Source organism: Gavia stellata, chromosome 18 (genome assembly GCF_030936135.1).
Source record: "Gavia stellata isolate bGavSte3 chromosome 18, bGavSte3.hap2, whole genome shotgun sequence".
In the NCBI taxonomy this organism is placed as follows: Eukaryota; Metazoa; Chordata; class Aves; order Gaviiformes; family Gaviidae; genus Gavia; species Gavia stellata.
The window spans coordinates 4,130,461-4,151,298 of record NC_082611.1 but is presented as its reverse complement, the minus strand read 5'-3'; the positions used below and the strand labels follow the sequence as shown (position 1 = coordinate 4,151,298).

At 45.4% G+C, this 20,838-nt stretch overlaps 1 protein-coding gene across 5 annotated transcripts; it reads right to left on the bottom strand.

Annotated features, from left to right (window-relative positions):
- Positions 1-1,866: 1,866 nt before the first annotated feature.
- Positions 1,867-13,441, bottom strand: DHRS7B (dehydrogenase/reductase 7B). Of its 5 annotated transcripts, XM_059826280.1 has the most exons (7): positions 13,422-13,441; positions 8,839-9,014; positions 7,093-7,208; positions 6,176-6,386; positions 5,404-5,496; positions 3,775-3,927; positions 1,867-3,417 (listed from the first exon to the last, which is right to left on the bottom strand). In XM_059826280.1, exons 2-7 carry the CDS (start codon positions 8,987-8,989, stop codon positions 3,212-3,214), a joined length of 930 nt encoding a protein of 309 aa, XP_059682263.1. In that variant the 5' UTR covers positions 8,990-9,014; positions 13,422-13,441; the 3' UTR covers positions 1,867-3,211. The 5 variants fall into 5 exon arrangements, with proteins under 5 accessions (XP_059682263.1, XP_009812698.1, XP_059682264.1 ...); XM_009814396.2 differs by lacking the exon at positions 13,422-13,441 and having other exon boundaries at positions 8,839-9,028; XM_059826281.1 differs by lacking the exon at positions 13,422-13,441 and having other exon boundaries at positions 7,087-7,196; positions 8,839-9,028.
- Between the last annotated feature and the right edge of the window lie 7,397 nt (positions 13,442-20,838).

The following is a 20,838-nucleotide window of genomic DNA, read 5'->3' as shown; positions in this document are numbered from 1 at the left end:
GGTTTGCTAGGAGTTCTGACCAAGTACTTTTACCACCCGCACAGGCAGCCGTACCTGAGCAGGCACGTGGGCTGGAGGAGACTCCTGTGGCATCGAGGCATTTCTAGGTGGCAACAGCCTTTCGCCTCTCTTGCTGGTACAGTGGCTGAGTTGTCTCCCTCCAAGGTTAAAAGAAGCTGGGATCCAGAGCGTCTCTATTTATAGCAACAATGTACAGTTGCCTTGGCAGAGAGGAGGGGAAGAAATACAACTACTTCGTCTTGCTGTGGTTAGGCCAAGACTGCTGGGCAGGCTGCCTTTCGAGTCCTGACATTGTTTGTTCCTGAAGTCCCGTCTATTGGATGAATTTTAAACTAGTGGCAGATCTGCCGTAGCTAATACATACTTTATTGCTGCAGAAGGCCCTGAAATACTTTTGTGCTAGCCACACAAAAGACATTCCTGCTTTTTTTTTTTTAACTCAATGCGAAATAATTGTCAGGGCTGTTAGTTCCTTTTCTTCACCAAACCTCTGTGGTCCTGGGGCTTTTTTGTGTTAAGCTTTCCCTTGCCTGGAATGACCACTATGGCAGAAGGACTAACCCTTCGTAGGCTCCCTAAATGCATGGCTTGCATCAAAGACTGGAGTTAAAAATGAGCGAGTTTCCTGTGGTCTCGTATTGCAGGAGGAAAGGTGAAAAGTCAGCTTAACTGTGACAACAGGTAGGTCTGTTTTAAAAACGTACCCTTCACTCCATTCTGAGGTGGAGAGGACATAGATGAGGGGTAGAGGGGCTTGTTTTTCAAGAAATATTAGTGATAATCCAGTGAAAATGCTTGGCAAACATGCTGGCTATTACTGAGTCAGTGCTGTAACTATGCAAGGTGAGCTGGGAGAATGAGAGGGGTCTCGAGGGTCGTGCGTTTCAGTGCATCGCATGAGATGGTTGCTGTATCTGCCTCCCCCCATGCTGGTAGCTGTGGGTTACAGTGGCTGGGGACAAGCCTCCCTTTCAAAAGCCCCGCATGCTTTGCTACCCATCCTGACCATTACGGAGGCTCTCTGAAATGGACCGTGCTACGTTCCTCTCGTCACAGAGAGGGAATTTACTTTCCAAGGGGAATGTGCACACTCTCGGTAACCTCTGACTTGGAGCTGTAGTTCAAACAGTAACTACAGTAACCCCCCATACGTAATTTTTTTTCCTCAGGCCTGATGTGTTACACCCCTCAGCACCCTGGATGGTAACACAGAAATGCAAAGCAGCCCCTCGGACCTTCCTGGGTAGCCACCACCTGAAACACCAGAAGACGGAGCAGCTGGACAAGACTGGCCGGAGTACTGTATTTTGCCAATAGAGGACCTGAACATGCAAAACACAAAAGGAAAAGCACAACTAACGCTTACAGAAACTCCCCTTGTGGAGAGGGACAGAAGGTAATGCCTTGGTTTCCTATTTTAACAGGAAAAAAAGATATATATATACCTGAAAGCGTCAACTTGGAACTTCAACCCTAGGCCTAGATTTGTTACATAAAAGGTAAATCTGCAACCTCAGTCACAGTGAAAATACTGGAGGATGTCCTAACTGAGCAGCAGCATTGTGATCATTAAACATGCCATGGTCATCATCTGGGATGGATTCTCAGAGGTCATTATAAATCCGTAGTGGTCAAGACAAGGCTTTTTGAAGGAGAAGGTCCTGCTGAGCCTGCACACCTGTATCAGAGTTTCAGTGTGACTAATCCTGTGTGGATTTACACTATGTCTACCGTCAGCTACCAGACAATGTAAAGAGGGCTGGGATGAAGTATGTTGTTTTGCAGCTACTACTGGTACAACAGCACCTTGCAGGAATGTAAGAAAAGAAAAAAACCCTCCTGCTTTCCCTTCCTCTAGTGTTACCTGCAGTTAGGAGCTGAAGTACAACAAAGGATTAATTTCATAGCGATGTAATTTATTTGTCATCAGATGTGCACTCACAGGCAGGACATACAAGGCAGTACACATGGAGAATGCTGCTAAGTGCATGGAGGCGGAGCAGGGTTCTGGACCTTGGCTCCTACTAGTAGGCTTTATTTCAATTATAAGTTAGAAAAAGATTATTTCTGACCTTACTTAACTATCTCTGTGCAGCCACTCCTTTTTCCTAGTGGTGCTGGTATCCCTCACATGAGGAGAAGGGGTGAAGAATGGAATACGGCACTCCCTCAGGCTGTCGGACTCCCTGAAGCCTGTGGTATCTGAACAGGCGGGTATCGTCCCCCCACTGGATGTGATCCTAATTAGCATCCATGATTGCTTTAAAACAGATGAGAACTAAGGGTCTGTCTCCTGAACTGTCCACCCTACGTGCACAGATTCTCCTCTGCTTGCCAGGAGACAGTGTGCCTGGCACCTACAGAATCGCACCTACTCTGTGCTCTAGGCCTGCAGGTGGACCAGGTGTGCTGCTGTCAGCTGCACAGTGTTTACACGCAACAGCATGCCTTGCTGTGCCATTTTCTATCTGTTCCGTGCTTCCCCTGCATTAACTCATGCTGGGGTTAGTACTGTACTGTCAGGGAGTGCAGAGTTAAATGTCCCTATGCATCAGTAAGGCGTGATTCAGGCAGATAAAATAATTGCCAAATAGAACTTAAAATTTACATTAGTTCTTTAAAAGTCGTACTGGACTTGACTTTAGCTTAACATATCAGATGATTTGGCACGTTAACAAGGAGAGGCTCTGTGAAGTTTTCGACTTTAAGCAACATGTTCTAGATGAGACTGGAAGGAGTGGGAAGGAGACCCTGATCACAAGAGCTTCCAGCTGAGGACTGTATTTCCCAGGGGCCGTGGGGTGGGGAAAGCCAAGATCTGCTTGTGTGAAGGCAAACCAGGTGGGTTTTATTTGTAGCAGGCCAGTAAAGCTGAGCATGCCTGGGGTGAGGTGCTGTCTTCCAGCACAAGGGCCTCCCCTGCTGCAAAGTGTGTTCCCTTGAGTTACCCTCCCTTGCAGCCTCAGCTCTCCCCCTTTGTCCAAGCACCCCTCTTCAGGTGAGGTTTAGGTGCTGCCTTCCAGCAAGTGGGCCTGCCTGATGTGGGGAAAACCACTTCCCACTCTCCATGCAATGATAAACTGCAGCATTTTGAGAAAGGTTTTTCCTGCAGGAGCACCTCCACTGATGTCCCAGCCCAACTGCAGGGGGTTAGCCTCTCCCTACAGTTACTGCTCGAATGAGCTGAGCTCTAAGAGTCCTTTGCTTTTCTCTCCTTTCTTGCTCTAGTCGCCATTAAGGTGAAGAAGAGCCTGGGGAAGAGGTTTCGCAGGTAGACAGCCAGGGAGGGTGTTAGGCCAGCTACAAGTACTTCCTTCTTCTTCTGTCCCACCGCATTGAGAACCACCTGAGCGACCTCTGCGGCTGTCTGTCCTTCAGCGGTGTTCTTGTCCATAACTGCCAAAGGAAAGCTGAGTAAGCGCCAACGCCAGCAGGTAAGCCCACACTTAAGTACCTTTCCTAGGAATGCTCTGTTCTAACTGTACATGGCTGCTTGTATGGTTTTGGTTTATACACCAGCTGTGTATGGGAGCACAGGCAGGTATAATTCACGGTTGGGCTAGAAGTCAGTAGTTGCTGTCTAGGAGGGCTAAATTTGGGGAGTTACTGTTCCTACCCTGCATCCAAAGTTGTCTTTTAATACTTCAGGGCTAAGCTGTGTCCCCACCAGAGGCCATACGCTGCAAGCGCACTTTGGTGTAACTTAGTGAGTGGAGGTGCTTTAGATATAAGGGGCACAAAATCATATCTCACCTCCATAGCGAGATCCATCTGCTGTTACAGCATTGAGAGAGAGGTTTGTCTGAATATATCCGGGGCTTACAACCGTCACATCAATGTCATACTGCTCTACCTCTGCTCGCAGACAATCAAAGAAGGCCTGGGTAGCATGCTTAGAGGCAGCATCTGAAAAACAGGAAAAGAGCTACGCACTAAAAAGAAGGAGCAGGGCTGAAGGAAGATTCATTCCCCTGAATGGGTTTTTCATGGTAATGCAGCCACTTCTCAGCAAGAACCCAGCAGCTGTTCTCCAGCTAGGGGTTTTTTTTGGTTTTAAGTGAATGGCAGCAACAGGTAGTGGGAGTGAGAGGCAATTTAGGAAGGCAAAATGTAAATACTCAAGTTGGAAACTGGCTAGGATCCTGAGCTTAATATCACAGCCATGCCAAAGCACTATGGAGTGAACCCAAGCTGCCTCCCACTTGCAACAGAGACATGAAGCCTGGCTTGGGAAACATTTGGTAAGACAGGCTGGGGCTGGGGGAATGCGATGCCAGTACAGGAGGGCAGAGCTGATGTTCGCTGCTGAGCGCCTTGCTGGCTACGTGCGCTGAGCGTTATGGACTTGCAGAGCAGGTTCAGAGCTTGGCTGCACACAAGTCAAAACCTGATCACACAAGCAGACAGGAGTAGAGATGTGTGGCCTAGGGCAGGATTTCCCCCTGTTAAATGGCTAAGTGACTTTTTGCTCGCTCCTTTTTCCATCTATACTTGGTCACTACCACCATGACTGCCATCACCTCAACATGGCTACAGGCTTGACCCCAGCAGCACAGGGCTTAGCGCAGGCTGTGTGCCCTGTTTGAGGACCTAGGCAAGAGCTGAGCTCTGTGCTGCCAGGCCCACACGGCTCTGGTCACTGCAAGTGCTCTGGAAGCTCTTCAGAACACACTTCCTGTGCAATTGTACCAACACCGTCTGCAAGACCAGATGGCCCAGACGTTCCAGGCTCCCCTTCACTCTACATCATGCCCTACCATTCTTATGCCACCCCCATGGTACTTTTCCATTTTTATGTTTATTTTCAGTGATTTACAGATGCTTATATGCCAAATGCTCTCCTTTTAGTTCCTCCATCTTTTATAAGGCTTTTTCCAGTAATTTCACCAATATTATTTCTTGTCATAACTGATTCAGCATGAAGAGTTTGCTGGATCAAGATAACTGTTTAGGCTTTTATTTTGGCATTGGTTGTACTATGGCACTTCACAACATATTAAAACAAGAAGTTCCTACTTTCTTACAGGAGATTAACCAGGCAAACAGCAAGGATAAAATGCAATAAAATTACAGAATTAATCAGAAAGTTTATAGGGACTTTCAAGTGTTAAGATAAGAATATCAAGCGGTTTTCAAGATACTGAAAACATATTCTCCTTCCCTGTCCCTTAACAACTTTAGGACAGGGCTAAGATTTTGAATTTGAGAGTGCCTTCCTCAACAGCTGTCAGTGACTTGTGACCACACAAAGAATGATGCACAACTCTGCCTTCCCTGCATGCAGCCAGCTCTACAGAGAGCTAAATGTGGAAGCAGTAGCCAAGTATTCATTCAGTTTGGTGCTCCAAATATGTATTCCTCATCTGCTGTGGAGGTACTTACATGCGGATCTGAAAGGAATGCTTATTTTGCCTTGAACACTGCTGATGGCCACAATGTGGCCTTGTCTCCTCTTGATCATGGAAGGGAGAAGTGCTAGCAAAAGACAGAAAAGAGCCATTCAGAAGAACAGTCCTGCCATTACTGCTGTCAAGAATCGATGCTTTCAGAGCATTCAAAGATGCCTAAGTGAATTACAAGATCCTTGTTCAGTGTAGGGGTTGGGCAAGGGATAGTGCTTAGGATGCCTCTAACTGAAGCTGCGGTCTGGCAGGGACATTCACCTATGAGGAGACTCCTCGTGCCAGTGAGGCTGCACAAAGGCTGTTACAGTTGCTATTATCTCGCACAGGCATGGTCAGCAGGACTTGCTCTTTTCTGCCACCAGTACATCTTTCCATTTCCTGCAGCTGACACCCTCCAGGCTGAACTTTCTGTGTAACCGAAGAAGCTTCCTAGGAAAGCTACAGCTTCACCTAGAACCCCTACTGTGTTCTCTAGGGTTTTATCAGCACAGACAGGCTAACCATGTCTCTCTTCATAAGGTCCTGCCAGACTAGGGTCAGGAGGTGTTTTAAACAAGGTGGTATCTCTAATCAGGTACTTCCCATGCAGTCATGTCCAAGCATCTCCTTTATGCCTGCCCATAAAACAGAATTTTCCTCCCCTCTTGTACTGTACATTACAAACAGAAATTAAGCTGTACTTAGTTGTGTTGCCCTGCAGGAGGTATCAGCCAAATCCATTATCCCCCTGTAATTCGGATCACGGGTACCTTTGGTGAGGGCTATAGGACCAAAATAATTTGTTTCCATCACTTTCTTGTCCACGTCCAGTCCTGTGTCCACGATTGTGCCTCGGAAGCTAATGCCTGCATTGTTGATCAGTATGTCCACATGACCCAAGTACTTCAGGATCTCTTCAGCAGCATTTAGGACAGTTTTAGTGTCCGAGAGGTCAAATACCACAGTGTGAGGTTTGTGTGTCTGTGAATAAACAAAAGTTGGCAAAAGACCCGTTCAGGCTGTGCTGAATGTGCTGTATGTTCATGCTCATGATGGGATTTCCCAGCTCTGGAAGCACAGAAGCAGGGCCATCCAAACCACGTGCAATTCGAGTGCAGCAGTTCCATCTGGTAGGAATACATGACAGAAGCAGGTCGTGCTCTCATCTTTACTGTTCCTGTAGCCTGTTCCTTATACCAGAGGCTAGGAAAGGGCCAAGTGAGATCTGCCTCAAGTACTAAAGTTTGCTATTGTCTTATTAAAGAAAATGCATCTGAAATAGTAAAAAATTTAACCCATGTGTCTTCTTCAGAAGCCAGCAATACCTTTCTTAGCCACTGTCAGCAGAACTAGACATCAAAAATAAAAGCCAACAAAAGGAAAGTCACTTTTCCAGATTCAGTATGTGATATACAGATGCAAGGGGTCTGGGCACTCAGCACTGTCATGCTTTCACTTCCATTACAAGGCAAGGAGTTTTTCAGCTGGCTTATTTTTATAGGGTTTTTACAAGATACGACACGTCAACTCAATGTACTCCTATAGTAATAGCTATCCCTAACCACAGAGTTGCATTTTTCCTATTGCTCAACAGAACAACCCACAAGCAATTCTGTAACTTCTGTAATAACACGAACAGAAATCCCAGCCACACGAGACAACAAGCCTCTCCTTTTCCCACACTTACGTTCTTTTGGTGATTGGTCATGGTAGAAAGCTGCTGCACCAGGTCTTTGAGTTTCTCACTGTCTCTGCCACAGAGCACCAGCTTGGAGCCAGCTGCATGGAAGGCTTTTGCACATTCTTTGGAGGAAGCAAGGAAGAGAGAAAAGTAGACATTTGAATGCCAGAGACAAACAGCAGATCCACATCATACTTGGTGATAGGCTAAAACTTCTTTTAGCTGGCAAGGGTCTAAGGTGGCTTTATTACTCCTGAGAGATAGGCTGATTTACAGTGAAGTTGCAGCAAGATGCCACAGACATGTGACAGTGGCGAAGCAGCTGGTGTGTTCACAGTTACTGTGCTGGTTATGCAGTTATTGTGCCGTTTACGCATCCTCCCCCATCAGCTGGTTGAATTTGCTTGTGCCTCTTAATTTTTGACTATACGTCCTTCTTTAAGAGGGACTACAGTTACCTTGTGTATGTCATCTAATGCAGTGGGGCCTGATCTTAGGAGTTTCAGTTTTAGTGACACTTCCAAAGGTTTTGGAGGCCTTGGAGCTAGTGGCTTCATCAAGGTGATCTTCCTCATCAAGAAAAGGCTGAAGAATGGATACCATGCTATTGTTCTCCTTTCAGTGCTACCAGCTGCTGAGGCAATTGCATGTTCTTCTACTCCACACCCCTGTGATCCAGTGAGACAAATTGCTTATTTGTGCAGGGGAGGACAGTGGGTGGTAACGAAGGGTGTTTAAGAACACACAGTAATTAGAGGTGGTCTAGTATATTAATAACTGGGAGTGAGGGGAATAGTATAAGATCTTGGCAATGAGTCAGTAAGGGGGGAAACTTCACTGTACAGTGGTGGAAATCTGTACACCCAACACCACACATCTGCCCAGCCTATCACACGAAGGTCCCTCCTGAGATACTAGTTCTATCTCTTCTTGATGTGAAATACAAATTCTTTTACCACTCCCAGCTGTTTGGTTCTGACAGGCAGAGAGGACCAGTTCATCATCTCCCTTGACCATTCTGTTACTGAACAGCCCTAACCTTAAGGACAAACTCACATGCAAAGACAGCATTAATTTAAGCTCTATTTGTTCTATAAATGTACTCATCCTAATGAAAGGCCTTGATAACAGAGAGCACCTTGTCTTCTCTTCAAGAAGCTTTTAAAGCAATTCTAGCAAGCAGAATTAGAGAGCGTATCCTCTCAAATAAATAATAAATTTTATTTGGAAAAAAAATTACTGTGTTTTTATTTAGAAAAAAATACTGGTGTTAATATTGCCAAGAGTTTGAATTTAGAATGGATGGATTTGTGCCAGAAGAGAAAAGCTACCTTAACTTGAGAGTGAGGGGCGGGGAGAAGGAGTGGAAAGTATGGCAGGGTATCTAGAAATACAACAAACATGAATGCAGAACACCAGTTCTGGGAAGTTTTGGAGACATGATTTGACTTCCTGGCTTTTTCAGGATTTAGATAAAAGACCCCTGACAGCACAAGGACAGCATAACTTGTTCCTTGCTTTGATGAGCTCCAGTTTATACAGCATGATTAAAATTTTCCTCAACAAATTTTGAGACTTTCTTGCATCAAAATTTGCACTGGCTATAGTTACAACTGATATAGCTGTGCAAGCTATGCCTCTCAAAATTCAGAACAATAGGAACTTTCTGCTCATTACTGCTTTATTCCAACGGATACCCCTTCCACAACCTTCTGCTTGTCCTGCGTTTGGTGCCTTTCTTTCGGAACCTACCTTTTCCCAGGCCAGAGGTAGCCCCTGTGATCACGACCACTGCTTCCTGCAGGTAAGCTCGCATCCGCATCCACTGCAATAGCCGGAAAAGGGCGAAAATCCCCAAGCTGCCAAAAAGCAGTGGGACGATGACTGTGCTTGTGAGATCCATGAGTTTTCCTTTCTGAACGGTCTTCCTAGAGCCACAAGATGAAAGGAGACATCACTTCACCATCAAGAAAATTAGCAGAGGCTTGAAAACTAAGGAGGTCCTTTTTCTTAAACCTGCCTTAGACCACCAATAAACTGAATCCCACACAGAGGTACCTTCAACAGATTTCCTCATCCCTTCGTTTAGACTTTGAAAAGTTCACATCAGTACCCAATTTTAAGCATTTAAATGCTAATCTGAACATCCCAGCAGGACACTTGCTGTTGGATCTTGTCAGCTGTCCCGTAACAAACTTGCGTTCAGAGATGCTGTTACCACATGCTTTTTCCATTTTGCTCTAGCTTGACTCTCTTGTACAAAGTGTATTTAGAGTGAAAGCTCCTCAGGGCTGCGATATGTCTGTGCATTCTTCTGATTGTAATAAAACCTCTTAGATTTCTCTAGAACAGCCAGTACCGCAGTATCTATGTGCCAGAGACCCGTTACTGTGTATTATCCCAGATGGATATATGCCAGTCTATCTTCTGGAGATGCAGAGTAAGTTTTCTCTCTGAGCTTGTTATTTGCCTAATGCACTGAAATCTGTGCTTCCATCTCCAGTGTCTTTCACCACCTGTTAGCAGAGACAAGTTATCTGATTTAAATGAACCACATGTCCAATCTAGTAGGCTAAAGCCTACATTCATGCTCTTTACTTTTATGCCAACGTTAATTGTGCAGTTTAACAGCATGAACCTGTGTTCTAATATACTGAAATTAAACCTCTGAATGAAACCCAAGCTAAGGGTATCTACGAGACCTAGCTCATCCTGGAATTGGATTCTGATACCAATGCATAGCTCTAATCTCCTTGCTAAGCCATTGCCTTCAAGGGAGTAGTTTATGTTACAGCTTACTACATGGCCAAAGAGTAAGTGATACTTCTGCTGTAAAAAAGGTCACTAATTTTCCCACTGTATATACCCCCCCAAGCTTTTATGCTTGATGTCACAGTAAAGTCAGTTACAACCCCTTCTTGGAATCTATACAACTTTCGGGGCACACGTAAAGTCAAAACCAAATATTAGTGTATCTTCCCTGTTGTGCAGAGAGAGTTTGAACTCTGGCAGTTTGACCTGCAAGATAGGCCTTTACCAGGAAGTTATTGGAAAGGTCTGGGCACACAACTCATAGACTACTTCAAAGGACAGCGTGAGTAGCAGAAAAGAAGAGGTAACTGATAATGCTAAGCCAGAATTCAGTGTCATTAAGTAGGGCTGAGCTTATATGGAGCTGAAGGGATGACAGAGGCTCTACATGCCGTGGAACAGAGCTAATGTGGAAAATGTCAGGCTCTTCCAGATTTCCATCAGGGGCTTGGACACAATTCCTCAAGTAGCTGGTCAGTGAACAGACTAGCTTGCTGAACCAGTAGTGAACTGTATAAAATAAGTATTTCTGGAAGTATAGCTAGAACACAGTAAAATAACATACAAAGATAGCTGAGCTAGTTCTAAATAAGCTTGGCAAGGTCTAAAAATAAAGCTATCAAGTTAGTACACAGGTCTTCTCAAGGTATTATGGAGCTTCCCATTCATGAGCTAACTCATGTATCTACAAAGTACTTTATTGTATAATACACTGTGCATAATGCAGCTAGACATCCAGGCCACAAGCTCCCCTGGGTGCAGGGAGTATGCCCAAAGTGGGAAATCAGAAACCCAAAAGGAGGATTAAACTCATTCTGTTGCAAAGCAGAGCATGAGCACAGCACCCAGCTGCTCAGAGCAGCCTCTTATTCCTCCACTACTTTGTGCTGAGTGCACGTAAAGAGCGTGTATTTTGTACTGATTTACAGCAGAGGACTGGTAGAGTTGATTTAACATAAGATTTAACATAATTCCTGGGAAAGAGCTGTTTAGACACAAGGCAACTGGCCTTCTTTAGGCTGGATAAGAAGAAGGTTTTCCATACTAGTTCATGTTCAGCTAGCCATTTAGAGCAGCTGCCCTCTTTATGTTGTCCCTGGGTCTTTTTTTTTGCTCTCAAGGGTCTCTTGAGATTCAGAAGACAAGATGTGGGCAGGGACAACAGGTGCTATGCTGACATTGAGCACCGTGGCTTACAGGACGTTTTGGAATCAAAAATCTTCGGCTCCCGTTTAGGAATTTTCGTTATTTCCAAAGTGGGAGCTGACAGGTGGAGTGGCACTTACGAGCTCCGTTATGAGCCCATGTTGAAGCTGAGGCATTTTAAAAATCTGGCCCTGACCAGCTTTGCTTCTGATTTCAGTAAAATGCAGATGATGGTGTAAAGCAGATAAAAAGGTAACTGGGAAGATGGTGCTTTTCTGACACCTTTTCTAACTAAACCACACTAGGAGATAGGAGGCGGTCCCATGTTTGATTACAGTACGGTTCTTTCACATTCTTTGGCAAAAATACAGGTTTGCAAGGACTGAACTCTCTGCCACAGGGGCTGGCGGAAAAGAGCCCCCAAGCTTACCAACTAAAAGCTAACTGTGTTTTGGCCATGTAGCATCCATTGCTCATCAATATGAACTAGTTACCCCTACTTAACTTATTCCTTAATCATATCACTTATTCATCTACTTTCTAAACAAAGAAGGTCTGCCTTTAATCCTTTTTAATTTGAAAAATCTTACCTAGCCTTTTATTGTTCCCTCCCCATATTATATACAGGAACTGGGCAAATTACCCAATCTCTGCCCGAAGGCTGCAGCAAGCCATGAACCCAGTCAGCAGCAACAACCCACTTTTGCAGCTTCCGGGCTAGAGCGTGAATCAACAGGTAACCAACCCCCTCTGATATATGGTGAGGGGAAATACGGGACGGGGAAGAAAAAGACTGGATGAAGGAGGGGGAGCAAGAGAGAGAAGGACTAGCCAAACAGAGATGTAGATCCCTTTTTATTAGGGCATACAGTTGCAGTACCTGCTTCCAAGGAAGGTACTCAAATGGCCCCTTAAAAAGAGCCCCCTACAAAGAAAATCTCAGTTCAGTCAGGCTTGAGAAAGAGGACAACCTAGCTGAACGAAATTATTTTGAAAGAAGACAGAATTCCTGTAGCACTTCAGACCTACAGCAACAAGTTTTTCTTTGATTTCATAGACTAGCTTATATCACAAACCCATGAATACTTATTTTAGCTTGTCATATTGGACATGCTTTCAAATATCATTGATAAAATAAATATCAGTGGAACAAGAGAACATGGAACTCAGCTCAAGCCATTGAGCCACACTACAGTACATTCAACAATATCCATCTTACGGGACCCAGTGCGAGGCTATTGACACACACACAGGGTGGCAGTTACGTTCTGCTCAGTTTTCAGGGTTATTTGGTGGAAAGACCAAAGGAAAGAATTGCTGCAACCTGAAGGAGAAGTTATACTCTGTTCAGTATTAGGGTTATTTGCTACAAAAGCCAGAGGAAAAAACTGCTGCAATCTGAAGGAGAATGAGATAGTTCATAGATAAGAGGACTTGATTCACATCAATAAAAATGCTAAGTTGCAAGACAAAGGCTGAGAGAAGAAAATAAAAAGCATAAAGCCCAACTTAAGATAGACAACACTCTGAAGTAGCTAAAGACATTCCAGGGCAGATAACGCCATGTCACATTAAAAATCTGGGCGAGGGTGGGGAACACTTGGGTTTCCACACCTAATTTGAGATGAACTGGATATCCTCAGACCTCTTGCTCAAAGGTCTGAGACCCCACTATTACCTTTGTTCAAAAATTTGAGTATTCACGCTGAAAAAAGCTGTTATTAGTTCTTGACAGATAATGTCTATGACATCAGATTATCTGCAGGAGAGAAGCCACTGCTCATAACTGGTTCAAATAAAGTCCTGTCATTCTCAGGTGTCTATCCCAGAAGGTGGGATTGGAACATGTAGGTTATTAGAGAGCAGAAGTAAGAACACTGGTAATGTAAGCAAATACAGATGATTGGAAGCTTTTTGAAAGGCTTACCATAAAATAAATCACATAAATCTATTTAAAAAAAAAACCTTTCCCCTTAAAATGAAAACTGGATGTTATCCCGTGAAAGCCAAGAGAATGATTTCCAAAGGAACAAGGATCTTAGTTAATAAGGTCAAGTTTACACTAAAGGCAGCAAAGATGAGATCAAGTCCTAAAAGAAACTAAAACCACGATAGTTTCCCTAAACAACACCTATTCTCCTTTAGCTTCAGCAACCTAGAATCACATTGTCCTTTACATGACAAATGGCAGCAACTGGTAGGCTATTTTCAGAAATCAAAAGGTGTCATTTAAAAGGTGGGGGGATAAAAGGAAGGAAAAAAATATTTTTTTTCTATGGAAGCCCTTGTCCAGAAGCCCAGCAGCTCTAAGCTTGATTAGCTACCGACTTTAGTCTGAAGAAAGCACAATATCCTACCTTCGAAAAGAACTCACTTACCAGTGACTCTGTGAGATGGTGTCTCCCTCTGGTCTTTTAACAGGACAGACCTGACTTAAATTTGGAAATGGCAGCAGTCCAAGCAAATGCGCTCTGTCCAATGCTAGCACAGCCAAGAACTGCCTCTAAAAACAAACCTTGGGAATACGGTCTGTGACCTTTCAAATGTGGGGGTAATTTAACCCCCAGATTAAAAAGATAGAGGTGAATTCAAAACTTATGACCCTCTGATTATTTCTAGTACTAAATAAATAATTTCTAGTATTGAATCCAGAGCATCCATAAAGATCAATACAAAAAAAAAAAAAAAAAGGCAACTTGTGAATCAGTTGCTCTATTACTGTAATTAGTTTTGGGGCATACACTGATTTTATAGTGCACACTCTAAAATGGGTACCACGCTAATTAAAACAAAAAGGACTTTTTTCTGTCCTTCCTTAGGATTTTGAGAACTTTGAGCACAACTGAATGGACAGATGAGTTTCTCATCACTCTCTGCATCAAAACCCAGTATTTACTGGGGAAATGGGCATTCCCTCCAGCAGACCAAATTCATTAAATCCCTTATAAGCCATGTTTGACAGGGAGAAAAGTGAGCATTACTTGCATTTTATATCAGCTAAACAGTTTTACTGACCCAACTGCTTTGGAAAGAAACTGAAATCAAACTTATAAGCCAGGGGAAAAAAAAAAAGTCACATAGCATTGGCTCTTAAATCAGTGGTTTAATATAAGCCAATGGGAAATTTGCTGACAATTTCTCTGATGCACAAGATCCCCATAAATGGTAAGTTAAACTTCAAAAATGCATTCAAAACCCCATGAGAAAAAAGAATAATTGCATTAATTCAAACAATTGAATTACTGAAATGCCAGTGTGCATTTACATGCTTACATAATCAGCTTTAATTCCAAACTTTATAAGCAGAAAATAATGTAAAAAAAATACACTGAGGTCATTAGAAACCAGTAAAACTCCTAAGAAGGAATGCAGGAACTGGACAGAGCTCCTCCCTACAATACCATTTCAAACAGAGGACAGAGAAGGGGTTCAGGAGAAGGAATACAATAACCCAACTGGAATTCTCAAAAGAAATAATGGTAACTGGTATTATGAAGAGTGCCACAGAAATGCTACGCAGCAGTAGCCGGTAGGTCTCACTGTAAGTAGCTGGCAACAACGAACACGCGTTTGAGGTTTGTTGAGGGGTAGGTAAGTATCAGTTGTAATATTCTGAATTAACTTTTTTTACTGCGATTTCAACAAGCTACCATCTCACAAGCATTACTTGAAGCAATGTCTAGGAAAAACCTCTTCGGTGCTTCAGTAGTCATTCAACAGCATGCTGCTTGTGTTTTCACATAATTGTTATGCAAAACAACCACCTTGCCCCATAGTACAGGGAGCGGGGGAAAATATGTTTCTAGCACCCAAAAAACAGACTGGACTTGAGAAATCATCTTCGCATAAATCACCCTGCCACTTTTGTTCAGTTACAAGCTTCATTTCCAACCCTCCCACTCGAAAATCCTCTATTGGTGTTTGGGACACAAAGGTCAATCAAGGTGGCATGATTAGAAAATTAAAACATTTGCTGTGCCAGAGAAAGCATTTTGCAGACAGTTACCAAATCAAGAATCACCTAAAACATAGTGAGAAAATGAGAGTTGGCTTAATGTCTCTCCCCACCCTGATTTATATATAAATATGTATTTAATAGCTGTAACAGTGATGAACTATGTACTTAAGAGCCCAGGATTTCTCTGCACACAGACCAGGGCCACGTTCACCCAACCTCTCGCATCTGCCAGACCTCCATCTCCCACAGGACCGCACCCGCAGCCGCCTCGGCACCTCCCGGTGGGTCCCCCCGGGGAGATCACCGGCGGTCGGGAGAAGGTGGGCAGACCCCAGGGGCACCGCAGGGTCACTGCGGGGTGCCAGCAGCTCGCTGCTGGGGGCCGCCGGCTGAAAGGGGCTGCCTCCCCGCCGGAAAGGGACGGAGGCGGCTGGGGCTGAGGGGAGGGGAAGGCCTCGAGGGAGGCCTGCGGGGGCCGCCGGGCCCTACCTGGCTACTGCTGTCACCATGGCCACCGCCGGAAGTACCGGGGAGGTGCGCATGCGCCTGAGTCGCCCCGGGGGGAGAGGCGGGCTTTCCGCCAGGGCGCCCAATGACAGACAGCTCCTCCGCGCCGCGAACCGGAAGTCGCCGCCGGAGGGCGGCCTGTCTTCGCCGGTCCGCCCGCAGGTGCCGCCCGCCCGGGGAGCGGCGCTCCCGGCCCGGGGTTCCCCCAGGCGGCTCTGCGGCCGCCGGTCTGCCCTTCCCGCCCGGGCGGGAGGTCGTGCCTCTCCCACCCCCAGCGCTAAGGCCGAGGCTCGGCACCGTGAGCGCGGGACTCCGGCCCTTCGCATGGGCGTTGCTCATCCCGTGTCTCCTTCCAGGGCCGCCTCCGGCCGAGCTGCGCGGTGGGGATTGCTGAGCGGGGCAGGGAGGGCCCAAGCTGCTGTCCCTCGGGCAAGGGAGGGCCGGGCATGGGTAGAGGGGGAAAGGGGAAGGTGGGTACGGTTGGGCTTTACCAAACACCTGCAGCTGAGGCGAATTTTTACCGTCAGACTCAAGACACAGAAATCAGGCTGTTCCTAAGCAGTTGAGCTGGGCTGTGGCAGTGGCTTGTTTTATGGGAGTCTGCTATAATTACCAATTTCACCTCCAAACAGGATCTCTGATGAGCTTGGAAGACTTCCCATGTGCAGCGGTCATTATTTTATGTGCACATTGCTGATTACGCTGACCTAAATTCTGTTCTCTTTGACATCTCCCCATGAAAGTTCAAGATGGAGAAACTGCTTGCAGTGCGACTGTGTGGAATACGTGACTATGGGGAAGAATGGATGGTGAATTCCTGTAGAAGGAGAAACAAGGAGTTTCTGCAGAGTTCCTTTCAAAGCCATGATCAGGGGAAATCCCATTTCTCCCTTTTTAAATGAGCTCTGTGCAGCGATGCTCACAGACTGCAGTGGTGGTACAGAAACATTTCAGTTTGTCTGTGGTGAAGTGGGGCCTGAATGTGCTACAGGTTCTGTAGCTTAAATCTCCTCATCCAGGTAATGGCACTGATAAGGGACAATAAAGCATTGCCAGGCTGTAGCACAGATCTCACCAGGCCTTTGGAAACCTGGGGCTCCAGTGATCCCAAAGTCCAAATCGACTCGGTGCTGTGAGGAGCTTGTGCCCTGAGGAAGGAAAGGGTGCGTGGCTTCATCCCAGCGCAGGGAGCTTTTCCACCTATTTGTTACAGTGTGCGTGAGCAGAAGATACATTTACAGAGGCAGTTGGAAATTCTTTAGCATTATCCAGAGACAAAGGCAGGTAATCCCAGATGCGAGAGTTTTATCATAAAAAATTATGGTAACAGTCTTCTGCTCTTCTCTTCTAATAAGGAAAATACTGAAATGAATTCACAGCTTCAGTGTAAGTTTGTCATTAGTAAGGGATTGATATTTCAGGAAACAGGAGAAAAGAACTAAAAATCTTCCTAAAAAAATCACATTGTTGAAAGGTCTGATGGTAATACACTTTTTTGGCTGCAGGACCAACATGAAAATTACCGAAAGAATAAATAATTTTATTTACACAGATTATATTGAAAAACAAAAACCAGAAGAAGGTAATTTATGTCATGGCAAACTTACTGGAAGCTGTAGTCAATTCAGACTTCTGAAAATCGGAGCTGGAAAGACCACCTTTCCCACCAAATCAGGGCAGGATGAGCTGCAGCCTAATGTGTTCTCTTTCTTACAGGACAGTAGCTGCCTGAGAGCTCTGTCCAAGCTCCTGCGGTCATTTACCTGGTATCTGCCAGCCTATTTATTTTAACAGGGAATAGTCTGTCACCAGACTGGCAGGTGCTGGCAAAGCTGATTGAAACCAAGTGCCCTGCAGTGATTGTATGAGTAGCAAGTCACATAGCAAAGGGAGTTGCAATTAGAGAAGGAAATTCACTGAACTAAAGCTTGACTTTGTTGCTTTGATTGGGATTCTATTTTCTTAGGTTAACCTAGTGTAATTAGCAACAAATTCACAGTTGATTTAAACCTGCTGATTCACACATTGCACATTGGATGGCAGTTAGGTGACTTTGTTTGCAGAAACATTAGAGGGGAGTCTGTCCTGAATCAGAGACTTTTGTTTTGGAGACCATACAGGCCTGACTGGTAAATGTTGGTATAGTCTTCTAAAACTACGCCTGTTGTTTTGTATTATCACTCAATCTCCTCTTTTCTTTCTCACTGTGTCAGGCCAGACTGCAAAGGGCTGGAATCCTTTTAGCATTTTAACGCTTCCTTGACAAACATCCTGCTGCTCTATCACTACCCTCCTGAAGTGTAAGAGCTATTTTTTGAGGGGAAAATATCTCCAGACTCAGTGAACTATTTGCACTTGTGTTTGGTGACATCTGCTTTACTGCAAGCACCACTGAATGCAGATCTACAGCCTTTTAACCCTATTCTCTAGGGCAGCAATTTTGTGCTCTAGTTCTTCCAGGCTCTTATTTGTTACCTTTTTTCAAGGAGTATAAGATGTAGCTTCTCTCTTAAGAAAACCTTTGGTTGCTTACCCTAAGAGCAAAGATCTGTGCAGAAATCCCCACAGGGTAACAAAAACCTTCCCCAGGGAAAACATCCTTGAACTAGTTTGAACTGAAAGCCTCCAATTTCACAGTGCCTTTGGCTGGAAAATGTAAATGTTCAAATGGCTGTGGCATGATTAAAGATTTTCTTCTTGGGCTCTGATACAAGAGTGCAGACTGTCCTCCTCCCCTCTCTGCTCGCACAGATTGAGTTTATAGGAGTGAATGAAAACAGACTAGGGTGTTAGGGGAAGAAACAGAGACCTAAGGTAGAAAACAGAGCAAGAAGGGTTTCTTGGGGCTTTTTCCATTCTTTACCCCTGCAGCTCTGTGCAGATCAGTCATCTGTGCCTTCCAGGCAGTGGACCCAAGAAGATGGTCTTGATTATTGCCCCAGTTTTAGTTCTGGTTTGGAACTGGGCTCTGACCCAAAGACAACAGACTCCTTTCGGAGAACTCTTGCTGGACACCTGGTCACTAGTCTCTCAGCTCTTCTCTCTGGGAGAATTTTGCTGTAGGTGCAGTTCACTGCACTCACAGGTTTTTGCACCACCCAAGTCTTTTTTTTTTTAAGTTGGTTTCTATGAGGTTTGGTTCCAGTTGTTTATAATTACTGTCTTCTCAAGACCCTGCACTGCAGCATTTCCAAGCTCATTATGAGACCAGTGTAGACTTAGTGAGACTGCATTTCTGATGTATTATCGTGCTGCAAATCCCTGATCTTTGCAGCTAACGCAAAAGCCAGGGAAGAGAGAGCAGTATCCCATCCTCCTGCAGCTAAAGATCCTCAAACATACACCACCACCATTTTAACCGAGTTGAACGCCTCCAGGGGAGATAATGTTTTGTCACACACAGAAATAGAGACATGGCAAAGCTGAGCTACCATTTCCATTGCTTTAATTGCTGAGTGGACAGCTCAGGCCCGGTGTATAGAAATATCTCCTACCTGCAGCTTTGCTGATCTCAGGTTGTCCAACCCCGTCTTTCCCTGCTGCCTTCCCCCTTTCTTTTACAGTGGTAAAAGCAGCTAAGGTCTGAGGGCTGGGCCCCCAAGAGCTGTAAGGCAGCAGGCGCATATGCAGAGAAGTGTATAGCTTACCCCTCTTCTGCTTTTTGGTGGGTTAGGAAAGAGTTAAATGACAACAGAGGGAGAGGCTGTGCTATTGTTCAGGCATCCCTGGGTCCAGGGTGGCTGATCTCTATTCCCGGATCTGCCTCTGGCTTCCTGCATGACCTTGGACCGGTCACTTACCTTTTCTTTTCCTTAGCTCCCAAATTACAACATGGAAATCATTCTCTTCCTGTGGTGCCTCGTTCCCTGCGGGTTTCAGGGTGGCTGAGGTTCTCCGGTGGGAGATGATGGGAGGAGGAGAACGCATTTCCACTGGAGAAATATTTACACAGAGGGTAGCAATTTTTGAGCATGTTCTTGTTCTCTCTGATAGAGCGCGGGCTCTGCATATGGTGATATTTGGTTTTTTTAGTAGGCAAACCTGTGGTGAAAGTCAAACTCCATTTGTCGTTGATGCAGCTGCCCCAGAGCAATGCCAGCTGCAGTCATCCTTCTCTTCACTAGATGGTGCTTTTGATCAAAGATTCGAATAACGGCACTTCTTTTCTGCACAGAATTTCCCGATTTTTCTTCCCCAGTCTCCATTCCTTCCCCTCTTCTTTCTGTGCTTTAACACGACGGGGGACGCTTAATGATGCTGGATATTGAGCAAGGCTAATCTGGTGGTAGTACACGCTCCGAGCCACCCGCACCCACCAGCCAGCTTGTCTTTTGGGCTTTGGTTTTTGAAGCGTGTATCAGTGCTGCTGGGCTGTGGCAGAGAATTGAATTCTTTCCGTGTTTTCTATTCCCATAAGGAAAAGGCTTCAAAGAGCAGGTCCCCTCCCCCTCTCCGCTGGTGAAGGGCATTTAGAGAAGCTGGGGAAAAAAATCCAGCTTTGACAGACACATTTATTTAACAAACCGCTGCCTTTCCCTACCTTAGCAGAAGATTGGTTGTTTTTTAAAAAGGGAATTGCTGCTTTTATATCCATCTTTGTATTCAGGAGATGGTTACCTAGCCAAGGTCATTGCTGCTGCATGCCAGTATCAAGCAGCGAGCCAGCCTCCTCTTCCTTGAATGAGCACGATTGCAGTAAGGCTTCCCCAGGTAAAGAATGGGAATAGGCTTTAATCGGCCAACACAAGGTCCCAAGCCGCTGCTGGGTAGGGAAAGCCACAAGAACAGCCTTCCTTTCTATAAAGGCAGATGAATGAAATTGTAATCAAACATTTCCTGCGCAGACATGCACGGGGATGGGTTATGAGCTCGTACAGTATGAGGCACAGCAGGGTGTGTGGTGGTGTGCTGTCATCATCCGTGACAGCGTGTGCAGGGCAAATCAGGCTGCCTGCCCGCAGCACCCCAGTCGAGCACACACAGACGATGATGACCATCCTGTGCTGGGCCCCTTCTGAGTCTGGCCTGAGGCTCTCGCCCCTCTGGCACTCGCCTGCAGCGATGACGTTTGTTCACATTCATGCGCTCGCAGGGCTACCTGCAGCCTGCCGTGCCCGCGCCTTCGTGCCAGGCTGCCTCGCACGCCACAAACGTGCATCGGGACACTCCCATCAGGGAGGCTGCGAGGTTACATCACTTACAGATCCCTCCCCGTGGAATTTTACAAACATTAATGAATGGGGCTGGATTGCTGCTATGACGCCCATCAGCCATGCACAGATTTATGGTCTGAGGCCAGGAGAGATTATGCTTCTGCCTCTGCCACTGCA

Bases quoted from the DNA above. Each gene is read 5' to 3' on its own strand.
- DHRS7B (XM_059826280.1), bottom strand. From the start codon at position 8,989: ATGGATCTCACAAGCACAGTCATCGTCCCACTGCTTTTTGGCAGCTTG. The intron at 7,209-8,838 runs GTAGGTTCCGAA...CTTCCTCCAAAG, and splicing joins TACCTCTGGCCTGGGAAAAG to AATGTGCAAAAGCCTTCCAT. The intron at 3,418-3,774 runs GTGAGATATGAT...TTCCTTTGGCAG, and splicing joins AGATGGATCTCGCTATGGAG to TTATGGACAAGAACACCGCT.